This window comes from Colletes gigas, unplaced genomic scaffold, assembly GCF_013123115.1.
Source record: "Colletes gigas isolate AHSC1104 unplaced genomic scaffold, ASM1312311v1 Colletes_gigas_Sc00055, whole genome shotgun sequence".
Classification (NCBI taxonomy): domain Eukaryota; kingdom Metazoa; phylum Arthropoda; class Insecta; order Hymenoptera; family Colletidae; genus Colletes; species Colletes gigas.
In genome coordinates, this window is record NW_025106684.1 from 69355 (window position 1) to 90747 (window position 21393).

General features: G+C 41.8%; 1 protein-coding gene across 1 annotated transcript in view; it reads right to left on the minus strand.

Annotated features, from left to right (window-relative positions):
* Positions 1 to 21393, minus strand: part of LOC122403486 — a 173378-nt gene that overhangs the window by 59559 nt on the left and 92426 nt on the right. The window contains exons 3-4 of the mRNA XM_043407028.1: positions 13057 to 13176; positions 4175 to 4310 (exon numbers count right to left, since the gene is read on the minus strand). Coding sequence (XP_043262963.1) covers positions 4175 to 4310; positions 13057 to 13176 — 256 coding nt within the window. The remainder of the gene's footprint in view (positions 1 to 4174; positions 4311 to 13056; positions 13177 to 21393) is intronic.

Below are 21393 nucleotides of genomic sequence, written 5' to 3' on the forward strand. Positions count from 1 at the left end.
AAACTAAATATTGCATAAAATACTATTCCGCCTAGGAAATACGATCCACGGTGTCTTCAACGTTTCTATCAATTTTAACCAGTTAAGTGTATTTGACGACTATATCCGTCATGGAGATGTGGCAGAATTTTGTGTCATGACGACTATATCCGTCACGCGTAAAATTTTGTTACAATTTGATATTTAAATTGTAATTTTGGCGAAAACTAAATTATATTCGTAAATTTTAATACGTTTAAAATGTTTGGAGGTCAAGACGAGATGAATATAAAAAATATCGCATATACTATGAATTAGTTTTCGTAAATGTATCGTTGTCTTTTATTAGTCATCACAGAAGCAATTGCGGATTCATATATTCATTATGCATCGTACCATGCTTTGCTCAACACCATTCTCTAACAGCAAGTTAAAGAAATTGATTTTTCATGTTTTTTTTTTCGTTCATATGCAAAATATTTAATTTATTTAAGTAAAAAAAATGTGAGTAATAAAATTAAAAAAATAAGTCATTTTATTACAACCGAATTTCATATTATACATACTCTGTGTTTGACGACTATACCTGTGCACGCTTTGCAAAGAGATCACTACAGTTAACTGGTTAAGAAATACTCGAGAATCCAAAAACGACCTAATAACAAAATAAATATTGAATGAAAACTAAATAAAATATTATTCTGCCCAGGAAATACGATCTACGGTGCCGTCGACGTCCGCAGACTGCAACAGTATCCTCGGTGAATTTCAAGTCCATGGTATTTGCAAGTTTCAATGTTCGAGTTACTCGAGGCTATGCCTGTAACTTTCTCGTACAAATACAGTGCGAGAGACAATAGGAAGTCTGAAGCTTCTACCCGATAGGATACTGTTACGTCTAGTCATTAATTTCTCGATAAATGTGCAATAAATACTCGCCAGACAGCGAATTACGAGTATAAGTCGCGATCACGATTCGAGCTTGGTAAACTCGAACTTTTACTCGAACGAAGAGGAAAAAAATGAACACGGTGGAAATTGAAAATTGCGACGCGGACAGAGAAATACTCGTAATATCGTCGGTGGTTGGAAACTCGAAATGGAACTGGCTAGGTGATTTATACGGCTGCATCCTGCTAGATATCAGAAATAGATTTCATCGCGGTTCGCGTCCAAATCCAGATCCCCTTTCGGGGTACAGATTGACGTTCGAATTATTGTGTCGCCGTGAACTGCTCCAATATTCCCATCTGAACCACTAAGTATCGAGTTATCGTACTTTGCAGAGTTCATTTTTATCTTCTATATATTGTGATCAAAAATAGCGTAGGAAAAATACTTTGTCATGGAACGTAAATTTTATTTAAAAATGACAATCCATAAGTGGCACCTCAATGTATCTAATAATACCAGGGATCGAAACTAACAGTTATTCTAAGAACCAGTTCAAAAAAATTCCCTTAAAACATTAAGGAGACAATAATACTTTCTGATGGTGAATCATGCATACGAACTGCCAGGGATATATTTTTCCTCCAAATTGTGGGCAAATTTTTCCGTCTCCTATATCCGTCACTAGATGACCGTCGACAAGATCGTTAGCTTGCTAATGAAGTCTTACCTTAAGTACTTTAAAGCCAAAGTCGATCGAAATCTAGATGTTTCTAAGGTAAGGCTTGCTGAGTCAGAGTCACTAACGAGTCTACCTGTATTGCCTGGCAGAGGCGCTAATTTTTATCTTTTCGAATTTTATACTTCGAACCACGAAATTAATCAATGCACCAAGGACATGGTTGTACTCGCAAAATTCTTATCGAGAAATGTTCTGTTAGCCATTAATCCTTTAATATAACATAAAATTATAAACAGCGTGCAAGTTCGTTGTTGCTGTTTTATAGTGTGTGAAATTGTTCGAAGGAGAATATTATTTAAATTGTAATGGCACTTTCCACACTCGTTTTGGAAATATTGCAATTTATATAAAAGGGTAATTTTTTTAATTCTACTCTCCGTCTTATAAAAACCTATTAACGCGTATTAAAAATACTGAAAATTTAGACGCGTACAGTTCCGAAACTACTAGTGTTTTAACCATTATTGAGCCACTGTTGGCAGCGGTGAAGCTTCCCCTTTAAGACGATTTTTGGTTTTTGTTGATCCGACTTTCCGTTTTCGAGATATCGTAATTTATGTAAAGTGGTATTTTTTCTTAATTTGACTATCTCTGTCTCCGTCTGACGCATCGCGTCGTACCTCTTTGTCGCACGTGAGTCGAGACCGAGTGACCTAGTTTCGGCGTAGTATTTCCAAGAATTTACTACGCACTGTTTACTGTTCTCACGCGCGCGAGTTCATTCATCCCAACGAACGTAAACAAAGCTTCGGACCCTTATATCTCCGGAACTAGCCACCGCATCGACTTGAAACTAAAAACGTCATATCTCCGGAACTAATTGAGCTATCTACTCGTTCGAACGCTCATTTTAAAGGGCTATTCACCCCCTACCCGATGAGCATAACTACTATTATTATTTATGCCGTCTTCTATGTTTATTTTAACATTTACTTTGACACTATGTATCTAAAAATGTTTTAGCGATTCCTATCGATTATACGACCGATCTGCAATAAAACTCGATTATAAATTCGATATTTAATTGAAAAATAGTAGGAATAGGTATACACGAAGTGTCGGTAAGTTCAGTGTGAAACCTAGAAAGGTTTCAGCGATTCCTATTGATTAAACGATCGGTATACGATAAAACTGGACTATAGGTTGTTTATTTAATTGAAAATCAATTTAAATTTAAATGCAAACGTAAGAACTGACGCTTCAACCTCTATCTTTAGGTCCTCCTTCTTCCTATCTTTATTTATTTTCGAACCTTTGAAGCATGGTTTCACCCATCCAGCCATAAAATGGTGCCATTAAACGAAACGTACGTATTTCCAGGAATTTTACCAGTTCGCAAAAATTGGAATATTACAGCCGGTCGATGCTCTTTGTTGGCGGGTTTTGAAAAGTGTTTTGTACGCTCGCAATCGATTGAACTCGGCGAATACCGTGACACTACCTTTAATAAGTCGAGTTTCGATAACTGTTGCTATCGCGACAGTGCACGCGACAACAGTTCCGCTGCGGAAACGATCAATACTTTCGGGTGAATCTTTGGCTCCGACATTTGCGCAATCATCTGCACCGTGATATTTACTCACGGCCGCATTATATACGATCAGCCACTCGGTGAGAAAGAATTACGGAACAGAAGGGAAAGGAAGCGCGACGGTCGGTTGGCAGAAAGTCGAGCAGAGAGGAACGCGGGCCAATCGATAAGCAGAGCCAGAAATTGCGCGGTGGCTATCATCCAGACGCCAGGCTAAACCTGTGATTTACAACCGTCCTGTTAACGTTTATTTATTATAATACCGTGACCAATTGACTATTTGATAGCCCGATGAATTTAATCCGTTCATTAGGAATATACGAGTCGTTGCCCTTCTATGCGTGTTAGGATTTGCATAAATGTATCGTGATTTATCGTTGGCCAACCGTGTGTTCACGTTTGGTATAAAAATTCCTCTAATATCGTATTATTATGTACGTATCATTAACGAGGTGGTACGTTTCATCGCTGCTGTCCAATATTGATTTACCTTTTGGGCATTGTTTAAAATATTTTGCAAACAACATTACGAAGAACGTGCTAATTACTCGCTATTTTTATCGAATCTGTATCATTTCCATTACGCCGAGCTTGTCACTACGATTGCATCCGCGTGACACAAGCCTTCAAATTTGGATTTCCTCTCAATTTTTCATTAAATTCTCTAGCCTTTGAAACGAACTGAATCGAAGGCTTAATTAAGGATGAAGCTCTCGTTGGACGTAATTTTTGCAGACGGGAGATCTACCGTAAGCGGAGAAGGTGACAAAGATTTATGAGCCGCGGGAGATGGGTAAAAGAACTTCGTGGATGAACGTATTGTTCGAATCTTTCGGAGTGTCTGGAAAATGTCTCCGCAACGCGAACAGTTTTCTTGATTTATAAACATTTCTATCCTATTGCCGGACTCTTTTCGCTCTAACGTAACCTTCATGGAATCGAGGCTCGTCGCAGCGAATTCTAAGTGCTGGCTAAACTACTCTCAAGTCACATGCGCCAGTGACACACTACGAAAGTTATGTACCACTTACCCGTATAAGGTCGGCAATAGTTGCGATTTACTTTGCTGTAAATCGTCGGCAAAGACGTATCCGCTCCTGGTTCGACGTACGCCTTGTTCTTACTATCCCTGGGGTCGCTATACTGTTCCACAACTTCGACTTCCGCCTGAAAACAGAGCAGAAATTGTTTCCTTCCGTTACGATCTGGAAGCCCTGCGTCTAAAAGCCCTCCGGAACGCCGCGTATTGTTTACCAGGAGAATTGCAAACATTACGCCTGACGTCAACGAAAAGTGCGAGCCTAAATGGACAAAAAATTGATACCCAAACGCGATTAAACGCGAAATTAATTCTTCCGACTTTTCCAAACAGGTCCACGATATCCTCACAATTTCCTCGTTAGTTTTCCAAACATTTCCATCCCCTGAACACGAAACAGAATAATAAAAAGTTACGGTATCAAATATTTCTCGTTCCTCGAGTAAATTGTAAATCGATAATTCTCGTAAATAAAAGTGAGATGCCTGGAGAGCGAGGCAATAAACGGAGGCATATTTTTCGGCTCGAAGGTATGTTTTCGTAAACTCGTGGCTCGTATGGAAAAAGAACTTGGAAATGAGACTCGTGCGAGTGGAAAACAAACAACAGCCGCGTGGACGGTACAAATTATTGACACGGTAACAATACTAATTTGGCAGCGAGTCGGCCGCTTGGCGCTCGTGCGCGCCTAACAACGTCCAGCTTCGTCCCTTGGATGCCATCAGCAAGGGTTATTGCGGGAGTTTCTTCGACTAAGCACGCGACACGTTACCTCAACGCAATTCCCAGCTCTGAACGCAGCCAATTGCGGTAATGCCTTGGCCACGGCTGCACGGATAAACATTTTTAGACCCCGAATGATCGTTACCTCCAGAGAAAACGACCTTATACGCGTCGCGTATCGTTTCCTGTCTCGGTTGCTTCGTTCGTTGGCTGAAGCACGATAATTAAAATCCGACGTTCGAGTGAAATATTAATCTACAAATCGCTTAAACTCGTCTCCGAGTTTCTTCCTTAATCAAGATACGCAATCAAGCTTCACAATCATGAGGCTACTTACTGAGAATTCTTCTTCCTTTCAACGAGTTCTTTTTATTATTGCTTTACTAGAATTGAAGTTCCACCTACGCATCGAACGTTGGTGTTAGCGTTCTTAGAAATTGGTTATTAAATAAAGTACTCAGATTTCCTTTCTATAAATGCTACACTTTATTTCTATTACGGTTAGAAGAGACATCCTTTCTATATGAGTTTTGCAACAGAACTAAACTGCAATCGTACAGAAAAAACCTGAGAGTCGACGAACTGCGGCGTTGGAGACCAATATCTCCCCTGTGTTTATGCGAGGTCCTATCGCATCTTTGTATAAACAGGAAATTATTAATTTTATACTTGGTTTTTAGTAGAAAACCTAACAAGCGATTCGCGTTTAACCCCTTATATATTAAAATCGACACATTTATGCATTCACGAGATATTCGTAAAACAAATCTATTCTCTTTCGTGGCCATTCCTTGTACGAACAAGTTTAAATAAAATCAAATAGTGTACGTTTGACGAATCATTTGGAATTAAATCATACGTCAAGGGGTTAATGAGACGCTCAGGAATGCTGTGATTCTGAAAAATTTAGTAGATAGTAGAATCTTTCCACCCTCTGCTTTTTATACATCCTTTTCTTCCGTTGTTCGAGCAAATGTGAAACTTGTGTTATTTAATAATTTGTCGCCACAGAATCATCCCTCAGACGTAACAGCGACGAAGAAGCAGGTAATAAGACGCGTTCGAGCGACGATCGAAGGGAAACCGTTGAATTTCGCCAACGAAGGTTCGCGTAACCCTCGATATTAATGACGATAACGATAATAGAAGTAATAACGATGGCCTGGGGCCTCGAGAGGCCGTGGAAACGAAACGCAACAGGGAGAGAGGCGTAGGAACGCGGGCGTCTGATCAATGGCGACGGTAACCCCCGTCCGTCGTCATGGCGCGGGGGGTTGTATCACAAATCGAGGAGTTGGCTCGAAGGTAAAGAAAAGGAGAGACGGATTGAAATGACGGCAGACGGAGGCCAACGTCTCGGGGCAGAAGACGGACGAGAAGACGACGAGGAAGACAAGTAGCCTTAAATTGAAAGAGCCCAAAATTGGAATTCTCCTGCCAAAGTTGAGCGTCGTGCCCCCGGGGGCTGTTTCGAACACGGAGGCGATTGCCTCCTGGCTAACGCCGTGCACCCCTCCGTCGTTCCTCTCATTGGAACAGATAAATTCGTGGATGTTTATACGGAAATTACGGGGGCGAGTTTCAGACCGAAGAAGCGGGACGACCGTTCGCAGGAAACCGGCTCGATCGGCTGTTGCAAATCCGATGACGGTGCCACGGATTCGTCTTAGATGAGCAAACACGCCCGTATCGCTTGTCCGTGTGTCGCGAAGACCGACGATGTTGACTGATGCATCGAGACGGGCACCAAAATAGGGTAGATCGACACGTGTTTGCAAACGTTTGAGCCATACGATCGATGAGACGCGTTTAGAAACCATGAATGTTAAGAAACGTGACAAAAGAGGTTGTGCAATAAATGGGGATAGGAAGAATTGTGATCCAAAATAGAATATAGAGAATATAGAAAGTATTCGAGTCTGGAGAAAGTGTAAAGTAGAAATGGGTCTTGAAACCTTGGTACTCAAACGCGATTAAACCCTGTTTAACCCCTTGGCTGGGGAGCGTGCCATATGGCGCGATTGTGGAATCATAAACTACCGCGAAACGCGCCGTATGGTGCGACGTCTGATTTCTTTTTAACGACTTGACGCAAGCTTTTGCACTTTATCGACAAAGATGACGAATTTTTCTGCTGTACAACAGACTATCGTAATAAGAACTTTTAGTTATGAATCCGGTCCAAAATGTTTTCGTTAAGCGATAGATAAGCAAGATGGTGCACAAAATGTTACTACTTTTACCAATTCCACAAAAATTTTATTAGGAAAACATAGTTAAAAATTTGGTGCTGTATGAATGCTCGTTATAAAATTTTTTTTTTTATTTTTTTCCTTCCCCTTTGCACAGAAAAAAATCCTCTTATTTATTATATATAATAGAAAAATATTGTGTGCATGTAATTTTGGATGTGAAATAATGCACTTAAAAAATTTTCTTGTACTATTTCACCAATTTCATTACACGTCATTATCCATAGATTGATGAGCAGCATGTATTGATCTTTCAAATATTTTTGTGTGCGCGATATCGATGTTGTCAGTCGTCTGTTGAAGTAGAAGACAGACGGATGGAACGTCGATCGTGGAATACCAAAATAAACATCTAATTCGCCATAAACACTCGTCTCTATTTCTCCTTATGTCTGTCAGAGTTTGGTCTGACAGTTCATCTATCCTTTTCTAGGAAATCCTCTATCTTGATCTTTTGGTTACGCACGACGAAACAAATATAGCCAACGAAAGTTATTAATGAGATTGATTATTAAATTTTCAGCTCGTATTTAATATTTAACGGCGAGTACGAACGAACGTTCCGAAATTCTCTTTTCCACGTGGCATAGAAATTAATGGAATTTCGATAATTAGCTTCGCAATTGATATACTATATATCTGAAGCAATATTTCTTCGCGGGAAATGAATTTTACCACGTAATTTCCACGATTATAAAGAAAAATTGCTCGATTATCGGCCATTTAACGAATATCGACGTTTTCCATGAGTGTAACATATATAAAACAGTGGTTACGTAGATCAAGATTGATGAGACGTTATCATCAACGTCAATGAAAAATTGATTCGATCGAAAATGTAATGAGAAAACGTGGAGGATCAAAACGAAACGAACTTGTGGATTAATCTGATATTATTTTTTTTTAACAGAAAAAACAATTTTACTGAATACACTGTCTGCAAAAATAAACAGATTTCCCCGATATTTAATACGGAACATCTGATACGGAACGACGCGCTTTACATTTGTCTACTAATCAGCTTCCCCAGTTAATATCAAACGGCCTTGTCACTGGCTACATTAGTTAACAAGAACAACACTATTAACACTTCACCAATAATCCTACCCGGTTTGTCGGACTTTAATCCGTTTATTCGACCGCTGCATTATAATTAACCGCGATTATTGGCTGCTGCGTAATCTCGTTAGTTTATCGCACGCGTGACTTTCGCTATGGTGCCGTCAGGATATTTCGTGGCATTACTGCACTCTACAAAATCCGCAAACGCTGTACCATTGCTAGTCTATCTACACGTCGGATTAACAAACTGAATTTGAAACGACGGTTCGTTGGTTTTAAAAGCATTATTTATCGTATTACACTCTGGGTTAGAGTTTATCTTTTGTCATTTTATTCCTGACACAGTACATTTTTTTTATACTCTCCAATATTTTACATCGACTTCCATCGACGATAACAAAGAAGGAAAAATTCCGTTCTCGAACTGGAAATACTCATACGTTACGTTTTTTTAATTTTCTCGATTCACTCTTCCTATTCTAATTATGCCTACAAACGTTTATCCGTTTAATTTGTCCATCCTTTTGTCCTTAATTTAAATCAAGAACCACGAACATTGTTTGAAACGTCGTTTTTGATTATGCAATACAATAAGTAATAAGACCGCTCTTCGAACCAATAAATCACCATTTTTTAAGCAAAGTAAATTTTTTTTATAATTTATAATGGACGAAATTGTAGCCATTTTTGCGGGCAAACGAAATCGACGGAATCAATAAATGGCAGGCTGTTCTTCGACTGTTCTTATAATACGTTTCACGTGCTGAGTCAGAAACGAGGCATCGTTCGCGACATTCAGAAATTTCGTGTTCTTGCATAATGTCGCGCCCCTAAGAACAGACGAATTTCGCTGGTACGGGAGCTTAGACTGCAAACTTTGGGAGATGGGAATCCACCCGATACTCCAAACACGATACGCAGAACGGAGAATACGAAAATTAGCCCTGCAGTAATGATAACTTTCTCGAGAAACACCCTACTGAAATTAAAACCTAGGAAGACTCGCTAATTATCAAACTCATTACGTTCGTGTAAAAATTGATCCGAGCACAGCAGAGAATTCGTAAACTTCTACATGATTTTTGCAAGAATTTTCTATGCGTTCATTTTTGTTAAAAAATTACAAAATATTTTAAATAATTGAAAAAGAATTCATTTAATACATTCACCAGTTTCTCGTCTTCGATGTCTGCGATCTATTCCTCGGGGCAAACTTTTTAAGGTGAAAAGGTGACCGATCAGAAAATAAATTTCCCCGGTGGATCAATACAGAGCTTTAATAAAATTTTACACGCGCCTCGATGTTTCCTTTTGTTGTATAAAATAACATTTCCTAAGAAAATCGAAAGCACGTCTTCTGCAGAATACAAAAATGCAGAAGCCTATTTATTTAGAATAATTGTAGCTGTTTTAACACGATTTAACGATCTTAAATTCCTTAGTTTTTCACGCATTATTAATATTCTGAGTATATTATTACTAGTCAAATGAATTTAGTCAATTTCTTCAATACTGCGTAAACAAAAATTATTTTATACTGTACAGACTCATCTTACATGTTTCTCCCAGAAATACATCGTACAAATAACTTAATGTAATGCATACTTCGACCAACCCTAGAATACTGCCATACACTTTTGTCGTCGATTTATTTGTAATTCCCAAACAGCAGATTTCAATCTCAATAGACTGAGAAATAAAAGACTGTACTACTCAATACGATGATAAGATACGTTTCAACTCTAATTTTACTTATCTTTACGGTTATATAATTCCTCCGTACAGACGAGAAATATTCCACATACACGTTCATATTTAACCCATCAAATATTTGTAATCACCGATCGTATAATATCGAGCAATACACTACTTCATTAAAAATACCGCGAAGTCTCCGGCCTGTTTAGGCGGCCATAAATCCTCGTTTCACTTTCAGGAACCGAGGTCGCGAATTTCCGACGCTATAGGCGTCCTCGCACGCGCCCACGCTCGAACTTTGTCGCAGCGTGGCTCTTTGTTACAGTGATAAATGCGACCCACAGCCGTGCCCCGGCCTCACGCATAAAATAAAGCGCCAAAGTATTAAGTAGGGCTTACGAGCGAGAGTCATAACGATTCACCCTCTTGAATCAAGTGGTACCCGCTTCCTCTCTTTGTCGCCCTTACTCGCCCCCTTCAGCAACGCTGTTGCGAGGAGCACTTTCGTCGGTGACAACGAGGCGAAGGAAACTTTTGTTCGATGCTCCCAGGTGTCCCACCCCACCCTTCCGCGTTTCTTTCCTCCGTCACTTTTTTACGACTTTCCCTGCAACTACCATAATCTTTTTCTTCTTTGACGAATTGCAACCGATACGTCCTGCTGCCGATTGAACAAAGTCAAAATGAAGCCGGAATGGAAATTAAATGTTCCACGAAGCTTTCAACCCCTTAACGCTTATGCCCGAGCCTGACGACAATATTTGTTCTCCTTAGAATTGTACGTTAGATGCAACATTGTAATTAATAAAAATCGCTTTTTTATATAGTTTAGAAACAAGAAAATTGATCATTCTTGGTCAACCCGAAAAATATGAGTGTTTTGGGGTTAAACGATACTAAGAAATAATTAGAGAAAGCTTGCATAAGTTTGGATCTGAAATAATTAAACCAGGTCACTGTGGCCGTCGCGAGAAAAATTTAATTGCTTCTATCGGCTGAGCTGCCATTCCTCGCTTTAGATTCATACGTGTATATTATACAGGGTGTTCGTTGGGAACAATTTTAATGGGAGATTCTAGAGGCCAAAATAAGACGAAAATCAAGAATATCAATTTGTTGATTGAGGCATCGTTAAAAAGTTATTAAAAAATTTTAAATCATTCTAAAAAAATTATTTTTAGTTACAGGGATCAATTACAACCATTTTTGGTGAATACACATACCCCCGCATTCCTACGCACTTTCGAGAAAAAAATTCCATACCGAAAATATAATGTCTGACCATACGTTGGCATGTTTCACTGAAATTACAGAAAGTTTCAAATCGTTCTGGAAAAATTATTTTTGATTGAGGGAGTCAATTACAATCATTTTTGGTCATTACGCATACCCCCGAAATCCTACGCACTTTCGAGAAAAAAACTCCGTACCGAAAATATAATGTCTGACCATACGTTGACATGTTTCACTGAAATTACAGAAAGTTTCAAATCGTTCTGGAAAAATTATTTTTGGTTGAGGGAGTCAATTACAATCATTTTTGGTAAATACCCATACCCCCGAAATCCTACGCACTTTCGAGAAAAAAATTCTTTACCGAAAATATACCGTGGGGCCGGAAATGTTTCTATAACTTTTTAAAGAAGCCTTAATCGACAAATTAGTATCCTTGATTTTCGTCTTATTTCGGCCTCTAGAATCTCCCATTAAAATTTTTCCCAGGTTTGGCCGAACACCCTGTATATTCGAATTTCCAGCGACGGTTCCGCCTTGAGCGGACCTAATTTACCGCCGGCGAAAAATTACTAACCGGGACGAGATGAACCTAGATTCCGGGAATACTGCGGAGTCACCGCGAGAAGAGAGCCAGCAGCGTGGTAAATGCGCGAAGTGTGACGTTTCCAACCGCGCTTTCGAGGACACCAGGAAACATAGTCAAGGTGAGCTGGTATTTCAACTGCAGAAGCATTTAGGCGTTGCGCCCGGGGCGATCCGAGGCACCAGAAACTGAGTGCTGGAACAATTATAAGCACCGCCGGAAGTCACCGGTCTCCCACCTCGTCGTTGCCCCCTTTCGTCCCCCCTGCTCGCACGCTTCCCTTCGTCCTTCCGTTCGCTCGTTCCGCGGAACGGGTCTTCTACCCCTTCTGCACCCTCCGCGCCACCGTGCCCACGGGGTATTTTGTCACCACCGTAATTATATTTCTCCCTTCAGCCGATTCTTCGGCCGCCAGCCAGGAGAAAATATCAATACTGTCGTTAACAGGCAGGACGGGTCCTGGAGCCGATGCTGTGGCAAACGGCGCCGATGTCGAGGGGTTATACTAATCGCGGTCGAATTAAGATTAGGGACACGTTACGGAGACGCGCGAGGGAACTTCTAATTCGAAAGCGTTTATTGAAATTTTTCACGGAAAATGTACGGTTCGACGTATATCGAAACCGATTCTTATACTTAGGGTTTGAATACGTTATATAATTATTAAATTATTAGGGATGATGTTCCGGGACTGGGTATATTGACTAATGAAGTTGAGGTCGATGGGTGAATTGTTGGTTATACAATTTTTTGCGATGAAAAGAATCGTCACGATGAGAAATTTGACGTGAAAATATGTGAAATATGCCAAAATGGAGTCAAATTGTGATTTACTAATACAAATACCTTGACTATGTTTTTGATATCTGTATTTCCCCCAAATAAATTTTACTCGTTTAATATTCGTTTTACATTCATCTATATTTTAATACTTCGTTGAAAAATATACACAGTGACATTTCCCCACGAAAGGTACAACGTGTCGAGAAGGTCGGATCACGATTCGTTTAACGATACCTTTGAGAAGCCCTGTTAATTTCAATAATTCAAATTTGAACCTATATTTTTTTATAGTATATGTCAAAAATTACTCGCCAGATACGAACCGTCAAAGTTAACGTACCGTCGTTAAAGCTAACCCAGTCACATAAATGAAGCGCAATTTATGAGCGCCAAGGCTCAAAAGAGCCACGTTTCTCGACGTCTCACGAACGTTTGTCTCGAGACAATGAATCGTGATACCTATGTTCAAAGTTCGAATGGACAGATTTCCCATAATTCACGCCTCAACGAGCGTGAATCGAAGCGACTCATACTTACGTTTTCGACGGTAGGACTGGGTAGCGCCCACTGTACAGTGGAAGTTGCGGTAACAGCACTCACAGGACGTCTTTTGTTCACGAAGTCCACTGGCAGACTATAATCGTCGCACAGGGATACCTGCAAGCAGAGAACCAGTAGTTTAGAGAACCTCGGAAATGTCTACGACGAACTATGTCCGAAATAATAACACAGATCTGTAACTACAACTTTCTGAGACCACTTTCGTAAAAATTCATTTGGACACCTTTTCATAATTAAAATCGTTAATCCAATATTTTTATTTCTTCTAATTTCATTAAAAAATTCCATAGAGAGCACATTTTCAAACACTGCGTGCCCACGTAGGTGCAGTATAAACAAAAAGGGAAGCGATTCTACGTACTGTGAACATGAAGCTATAAAATTATTTTCTCCCTTCTCAAAGAATGTAAAAATTACAAATTTAAGAACTTTGTTGTATCGTGCTGTTTCCCCCCACCATTATAATACACAGGCAACACTGATTCTTAACATGTTCTATAACATTTAAATTTCTAAGCCACACTATCACGCATTCGATTTTACATAGTGTTTAGTTTTTGAAATTATTATGCACTTTAATGCAATGGCCAAAGAATACCTGTCTATTTTTGCAGCTCACAAAAATTTCTACTGTCATCTTTCGTATACACAACAAAGATGAAATTCGACACCAGATATTTATACAACCAAACGAAAGGACAGCGAATGAGAGCGAACGAGATAAAAAAGCCACAGCTCGTATCGTGTTTCGTGTCGTCTTTCGCGCTTCGTTGGGCTCCAAGGGGGACCCCTCTGGTTTCTACAGATACAAACGTTCATCTTACGGATCACGTGTTCCTTTTAAGAATCATCGAACTTTTGCGTACGATTTCAAACGCTCCAAAAAAAAGAAAAAATTCTCTAGCGTAATCTTACCGAGCGCCCGACTCAGAAATCGTCACGGAAACAGACTCCAAAAATTAATTACTCGGTCGATTATCTCAAACGCGCACGCCAATTCGCAATTACTACCCGGTATGAAACGGACCCGCCGCCCGGGACGGTCATTAAAAAAGCATTTCCGAATAAAATCGGATAATCGCTTGGGCTCGTTTCCGCGCGCGCGGGAAGTCCCTCGTTCGCAATAATTTCCCCGGGGCGAAAAAAAAAAACGAGAGAAGAAACACCGCGTTAATCCCCCTCCAGCCTTCCAAGGCACTGCAACCGGCCGGAGTCGCGAAACGACCGACAGCGGAGAGCCGTGAAAACAAAAATCGCTGGGTATAAAGAATGGTCGAACGTTGGATAAAGACTGGCGATTCGAGGGTGTGTGTGCGGACCACCCTGCATCGAGGCAACGTCGACGCTGAATAGCGCGAGAGGATTCCTGCCACTCGACAAATCGCAGAATAAGCACCCCACCCCCAGCCCCTCGAAACCCCCTGGCCCTAAGTCCCAATCGTCGACGACCGGACCGGCTCATCAGCGATATTTACTGTCTGCCGGAGAATCGATCTATCGACGGTCGCATCTACTCTATCCGTCCCACACTCCCAGCACCCTTGTCTTCCCCAACCCATTCCGGCACGACAGTGTACCACAGTTGGAGGCAGCAGCCATGGCCCACCACCTACGTCTGTGCATGCATATAAATCGAGACAATCGCGGATCCCCGGGGGCGGCTTATCGCGCTGGAGTCGAGCCGTGGAGGGGTGGCCGAACCGAGCGCCCCAGGGAGACACCGGGGCCACCCAACCTATCGGCGAAGGAGGGAGGCGCGCGGAGTAGGGGTTCCTGTTCCCTACATGCAAATGGTTCGCATTTATTGTAAGCAAAGAGCGCCGTATGAATATGTGAAGTGGAGTACGAAACAAAACGAGAGGAGGAGAACAAAAAAAAAAAAAGACGAGCGACCGAGGGTGGCGCAAGGCTAAGCGCCGGGGCCAGGAGGTTCGAACGAAAACGGAAATGGCCGGGACTGGCCGATATCAACGCGTTGTCGCGCAACTTCGGGATAATGGGGGAGAAGATCGGGGACGACGCGAACGGAAAAGACGGGAGAGGAGCTTAATGATCGATGCTGTCGGGGATGAACGTACGCGAGATGACACGGGCCAGTCAGGTACCAGACGAAAATTAATAGAGTTCGTGTTCTTTTGTGGACTTTGTGGAGCTTCCCGATAGGCGGTGGTTCCTCGAATCATTTTTATACGTACGAAAGGTCCAAATAAAAATTGTGTACTAGTTTAATGATAGATTTATGGACATTGATTCCACGCATTTTTATTGAAAGCCTCGAGTCTTGAGGGTTAGATTACAATGTTTATCGATAAAACTTGATATTTTACGAGCCTTGTGAGTTTAAGTATGGGAATCCAGTACCTGTGAATTGTCGATAGGTTCCGTAAATGCAAAAATTCTCAAGAGTCTTAGGAATGTTATGAAACTGTGATTTTTCTTGGTGGAATATAAATTATGGACAAATATTTTTGTTTGAGGATCATTCAGAGACCCGAGTGCGAGGATAAATTGGTTTTATGTAATCACTAGACTGCAGCTGTTTATGCATTGATGGGAAATTTTAATTTAAAAAAAAACTACGTAATGCACTTAACGTGTAAATATACATATAAGAAATACTTCAAGCAAGATACGAATTATTATATTTAGAACTTGAGGAAACTCTCTGCAAAGCTTCCATTTCTATTAATAAAAATATGAATTTGCCTAAAGATACGCAATCATGCTTAACTTCGATAAAAATATAGGATCCAATTACCTGGATAAAATACTTCGTACGCTACAATTTTAATAAATATTTAACGTAACGATCGTTGAAACGCCGTCCTCAAAAGAGGAAACTTCGACGAAAGGACTACGAATCATCTTTCCGCGAAGGGGAAGACGATATCGCGTGTCCTTTTTAAATCACGAAACCGATGCTAAGTGGCATAGTGTTTCCTAAACTTGGCTGGCTTCGGGGTAAGCATCTATCCCTAGCAGGGAACAGAAATACTTCCCTTTCTCAGAGGAGGAGGAAGCCAAATGCGAACTAGGCCGACTGGCCGTCGTACTGGGACGGCCAATGGAATCTGGAGAAACCGCCAAATACCCCGCAGCCGAAGGGTAGCGTTTCGCCATTTCAAATTATAGCTGCTCGGGGAAGCGTCAGTGACGCACGACGCATCTCGCCATCTTTCCATGGAATATTCCTAACAGTTTAAACTCTCCGAATTTCGTTTTCTAAACATCCAACATTTGCTATTTAGATTCATTTTATATTTATTTCAAAGTCAAAGTGTTGTTCGTTAACCTATCATTTATTTCAAGTCAAGTCTGACTCGTTAACACTTTATGTGCTATTTATGCTTTATGGCTACACCCTTGATGAAGTCTAATATATTATAATTAACACTATTATATTATTACATTTGCAAAATATTCGTAACAAATTTAAACGAAATGAAATAGTACACGTTTGGAAAATTACTAGCAATTAAATCGTACGTCAAAGGATTAAATCAAAGTTTTCCAATTATTCTTTCGGATCGAAAAAATCGACCTTTTGTACTTTTGGGAGCCGACGTGTTCAGACACCGGTCAGAAACTATATTACATATTTCCTTATTTTTCTCTTCGTATTTCCACTCGTATTCGTGCTCCATAATGGTCATTCACTGTAAATAAAGAAAAGCTTGTTTTTTCTGAACTGAGTTTTCGAACTTGCACCAGTTTCAGAAACTCAGTTCGTAAGAAATAAGCTATTTTTCATTTACAGCGAATACGAGTGAGAATAACTGTACATGTTTAATATATTGCCTCGCACGGTTTCTGAAAAATTAAAAATACCAACCACGAAAATTATACACACGATACTCAAAACATTATCAAATAATAATACAAAGACAAGAATCTTTTCCAAATTGACAAGAATGCAATATTCTACGTAATGAAACATCGAAGGCACAGAGCCAGAGAGGGAATTTATTCATATAATTATCGACGGTGGGGAACAATACGCTTAACTGGACCACGGAGACCAATAACTTTTGTAAGCGCGACAATGAAGAATTCGGAGTCGCCCTATTTCTCGTTCCACGTTCATTTCGGTATAATCTTTATCCGAAAGCTTCGCGTTCCCGCTCCACGACACTTGTACTTTCGCGCGGTTTCGGTCTGTTTTCATCGCCGCATGCAAATGCAGCTGAATTTAATAGAGACCGGATGATAAATCATCGAGCCTCGAACGTACGAACCGCGCTTAATAGATTCTTCCCGCGCCGCTGACATCCACAAAAGTGATTTGCTTTCCCATAAATCTTCGGGGGGCCAGCATAAATTTTCCAAGCCGCTCTTGTCCGACCGAGTTCTCCGCCGCCGACATTTATGAAGTGTCCGCGTTACACGAACCTTTTCTACCCCGAAACAATAGGAGTTCCTTCGTTAGAAATTATTAAAAGCCCGGAAAAATTTCGGTACTTGGAACTACCTGGGTAGAATGGAAATTATTGCGCCTCCGCGTAAATGGGAATTCAGAACAAAAGTCATAGCCTCTAAACTAGTCAATTTTCGACCTAAGACCTCTTCCACTTTTTTAAAGAGAATACAAAGATGCATCGAGTGACGCACAAAAATTATAAATTTTTGTTAAAAAACATTGAATCGACCTTGATTTTTTGTTGCATAAAAATTGTGTCGCTAATTTCTACTATTGCAATTTCTTGTCAAGTGATTGCTGTGTAATTTTTGTTCGAAAAGTTTTTTTATTGGCTTAGAGGAAATGTCTGAAATATCGTAGCGATCATTTCGAGTATATGGGTGTTCGGGAAGAAAATTATATTCCTTATTAATTAAAATATAAAATAGATTAATTCCGATTGTAATTCGGAGCAGGTATCAGTAATTGCAATAATGATTTTGATCATTTTCTCTGTCTCGGGCAAATTCGGGCAGCTAAAATTGGCGTTAAATTAAGGTTTAGTGTGCCCTAGATTAAAATGCGAAAAATCATCAAGGTATTTTTTTTTAAACTCAATTCGAAGTTGATAAACATTTTACACAATGAAATGCACCGAAAATTGCAATAAATTTCTGTCATCATTTTCCACGACAAATTGGTAAATTCAGTAAAAGTTATGGATAGTGTTAAAGTCTACGTTCCTTTATTAACATTTTGGGATATAAGAGTTTATAAAACATGGACTTTAGTTTTTTGACTTTTGTCCATTTCTGGACACACTGTCCTCCGTGACAATTATAATCGCGAAACCGTTTCTCGTTCATTTTTTAACGAACCCGAAAGTAGCCCAAGGAATTACAGTTTTAAATATTGAGCTGTGGCGGCCAAGGCACCACATACGCCTTAGCCGTTCGAAGCCGCTACAATGTATGGTTGCACACGAGACGATGGTTGCACACGAGACGATGGTTGCACACGAGACGACCAGAGCCGCGTGAGCCGAAAAGCCGTTGTCGTCGTCTCTGACCGTCTTTTGTTTTTGAAGGCCTCTTGGTACGGTGGCGATGATCGTACCAGAGAGTCGAGCGTAACCCGCACCACGAGTCACGTCGTTGTACGACAGCAACAATAAAATTGTGCGGAACGGAACAGAGCGGAGTCATTATCTTCCCGATCCCACATTGGTGACCCCGACGTGATCTCGCCGCGCAAGTAAAGTTTTTTTTAAGAAAATTTGGACATTTTTTGTATACGGACAATATTAGTTAGTGTAGAGAAATAAGTGTATAGTGTTAAGGACATAAGAAAAGGACACGGTCTGACAAATAGTAAGCGCGGTGTGTGTGTGCGGTGAAACTATTTTTTTTTGTGACTAAGACTGGTAAAATGACTGACCCTAACGTTAACGCAGGGACATCCGCGGGTGTGCCGTTGGCAGTTGATCGCGTCGCTGTACGAATACCCGAGTTTTGTCCGGGAGACCCGGAGATGTGGTTTTCGATGGTAGAGAGAAGTTTTGAGGTATCCAATGTAACGTCGGAGACCACGAAATTCGGGTACATTCTCGGCGCGTTAAGTGCGCGACACGCCGCGGAAGTAAGAGACATTATCATGAATCCTCCGGCCACGGATCCGTACACGACGCTCAAAAATGAGTTTATTCGCCGGCTTAGTGCTTCGCAGGAACAGAAAACGCGACGGTTATTGGAACACGAGGAAATCGGGGACAGAAAACCGTCCCAATTTCTTCGTCACCTGCGCGGATTGGCCGGTACGGCTTTTTCGGACGGTGTATTGCGGACGCTTTGGATGGGCCGACTACCTGCTAATATGCAGGTGATTTTATCCACGCAGCGGGACACCCCGCTGGATAAGGTAGCAGAGTTGGCAGACGCTGTCGCGGATACGATGACACCGCGGGTACACGTCACGGAGGCCGCGATTACGAGCGTATCTGCATCCTGCCAAATACCCCCGCCGGGCCCGAGCATCGAGGCCATGTTAAACATTAAGATGTCACAATTGGCTCTTTCCTTGAGGCAGGAAATTTCTGCCATCCGTGAATCCTTGGTGGACCAGGGACAATCTTCCCGTCGCAGGTGGACCCACCGAAATCATCCAAACTCGCGCTACCGCAGACGATCTCTATCGCGATCGCGAGAGCGGCCCGCGGGAGGACAAATGGACCATCAAGGGAAATGCTGGTACCATTGGCGGTTCGGTCCGGCCGCGCAGAGGTGCGTTGCACCGTGCAATTGGAACGCCACGGATCAGGGAAACGACCTGGGGAGTCGTTGATGGCGGCCAGCGACACAAATCCAGCATCACGCCGCCTCTTCATCTTAGACAACAGCTCGAAGACGGAATTTTTAGTGGATACCGGGGCCGATTTGTGCGTTTTTCCGCGCCGCCTGCTAGGCGGATTGCGAGAAAGATCGGAGTACCAGCTGGCGGCGGCGAATGGGAGTGTAATTAACACCTACGGGACAGTGTCGTTAAACCTGCACCTCGGCCTACGACGGGATTTCGTGTGGCGATTCGTGGTTGCGGATGTTACAAAACCCATAATCGGGGTAGACTTTCTCGATCACTTCGATCTTATGGTGGACATCCGCAATCGTCGCCTCGTCGATCGGACCACGTCGTTAACGGTCCGCGGAACACGAGCCGAGGATGAAACGCCGTCGGTGAAGACAGTAGCAGGGACTACCGTTTACCACCAGCTCCTGATGCAGATGCCGGAACTTACACGGCCTAGCGGCACCCCGATGAGGACTACGCACCAAACGGTGCATTACATCGAGACAACCCCTGGACCACCCGTTTCCAGCAAGCCGCGGCGGCTTGCACCGGACCGGCTCAGGGCTGCCCAGAAGGAGTTCGACGCGATGGTGAAGATGGGCATCGCTTGTCCTTCGAAGAGCGCGTGGTCAGCACCCCTTCATATGGTTCCGAAGAAGGGCGAAGAAGCTTGGAGGCCTTGCGGTGACTATAGAGCGTTAAACGCACGGACAATTCCCGACCGATACCCCGTGCGTCACATTGAGGATTTTGCGCAACAACTGAGTGGCAAAAAGGTATTTTCCACAATAGATCTCGTCCGAGCTTATAATCAGATTCCGGTTGCGTCGGAAGACGTCGGAAAAACGGCCATTACAACGCCGTTCGGGCTTTTTGAATTCCCGTACATGTCGTTCGGGTTACGAAATGCCGCGCAAACATTTCAGCGCTTTATCGACGAAATTTTACGCGGTTTCGATTTTTGTTACGCGTATATAGACGACATTTTGGTCGCCTCAGAATCCCAAGCCGATCACCTGCGCCATTTAGAATTATTATTTAAACGATTAAAAGATTATGGCATTGTTGTTAATCCGAATAAATGCACGTTCGGACAGGAAGAAGTTAAATTTCTAGGCTATCGGGTAAATGAAAGCGGCACTCAACCTTTGCCCGGCAAGGTACAAGCCATAAAGTCATTTCCCCTTCCGAAAAACGCGAAGGATTTGAGGCAGTACTTGGGAATGCTTAATTTTTACCGCCGTTTTATCCCAGATGCCGCTCGCTTTCAAGCACCCTTGAACGACCTTCTAGCCGGCAATTTAAAGGGCAAGACCCCGATAGCCTGGACTTCGGAAGCGCGTCAGGCTTTCGAAAATACCAAAAATAGTTTAGCAAACGCAACCCTGCTTTCTCATCCTGCGGTCAACGCTCCATTGTCGGTTACCTGCGATGCTTCTGATTACACCGTAGGAGCTGTTTTACATCAGTGCGTCGGCAACGAACGACAACCATTAGCATTCTTTTCTAAGAAATTAGGATCTGCCGAAAAGAAGTATTCAGCTTACGACCGGGAACTACTTTCTATCTATTTA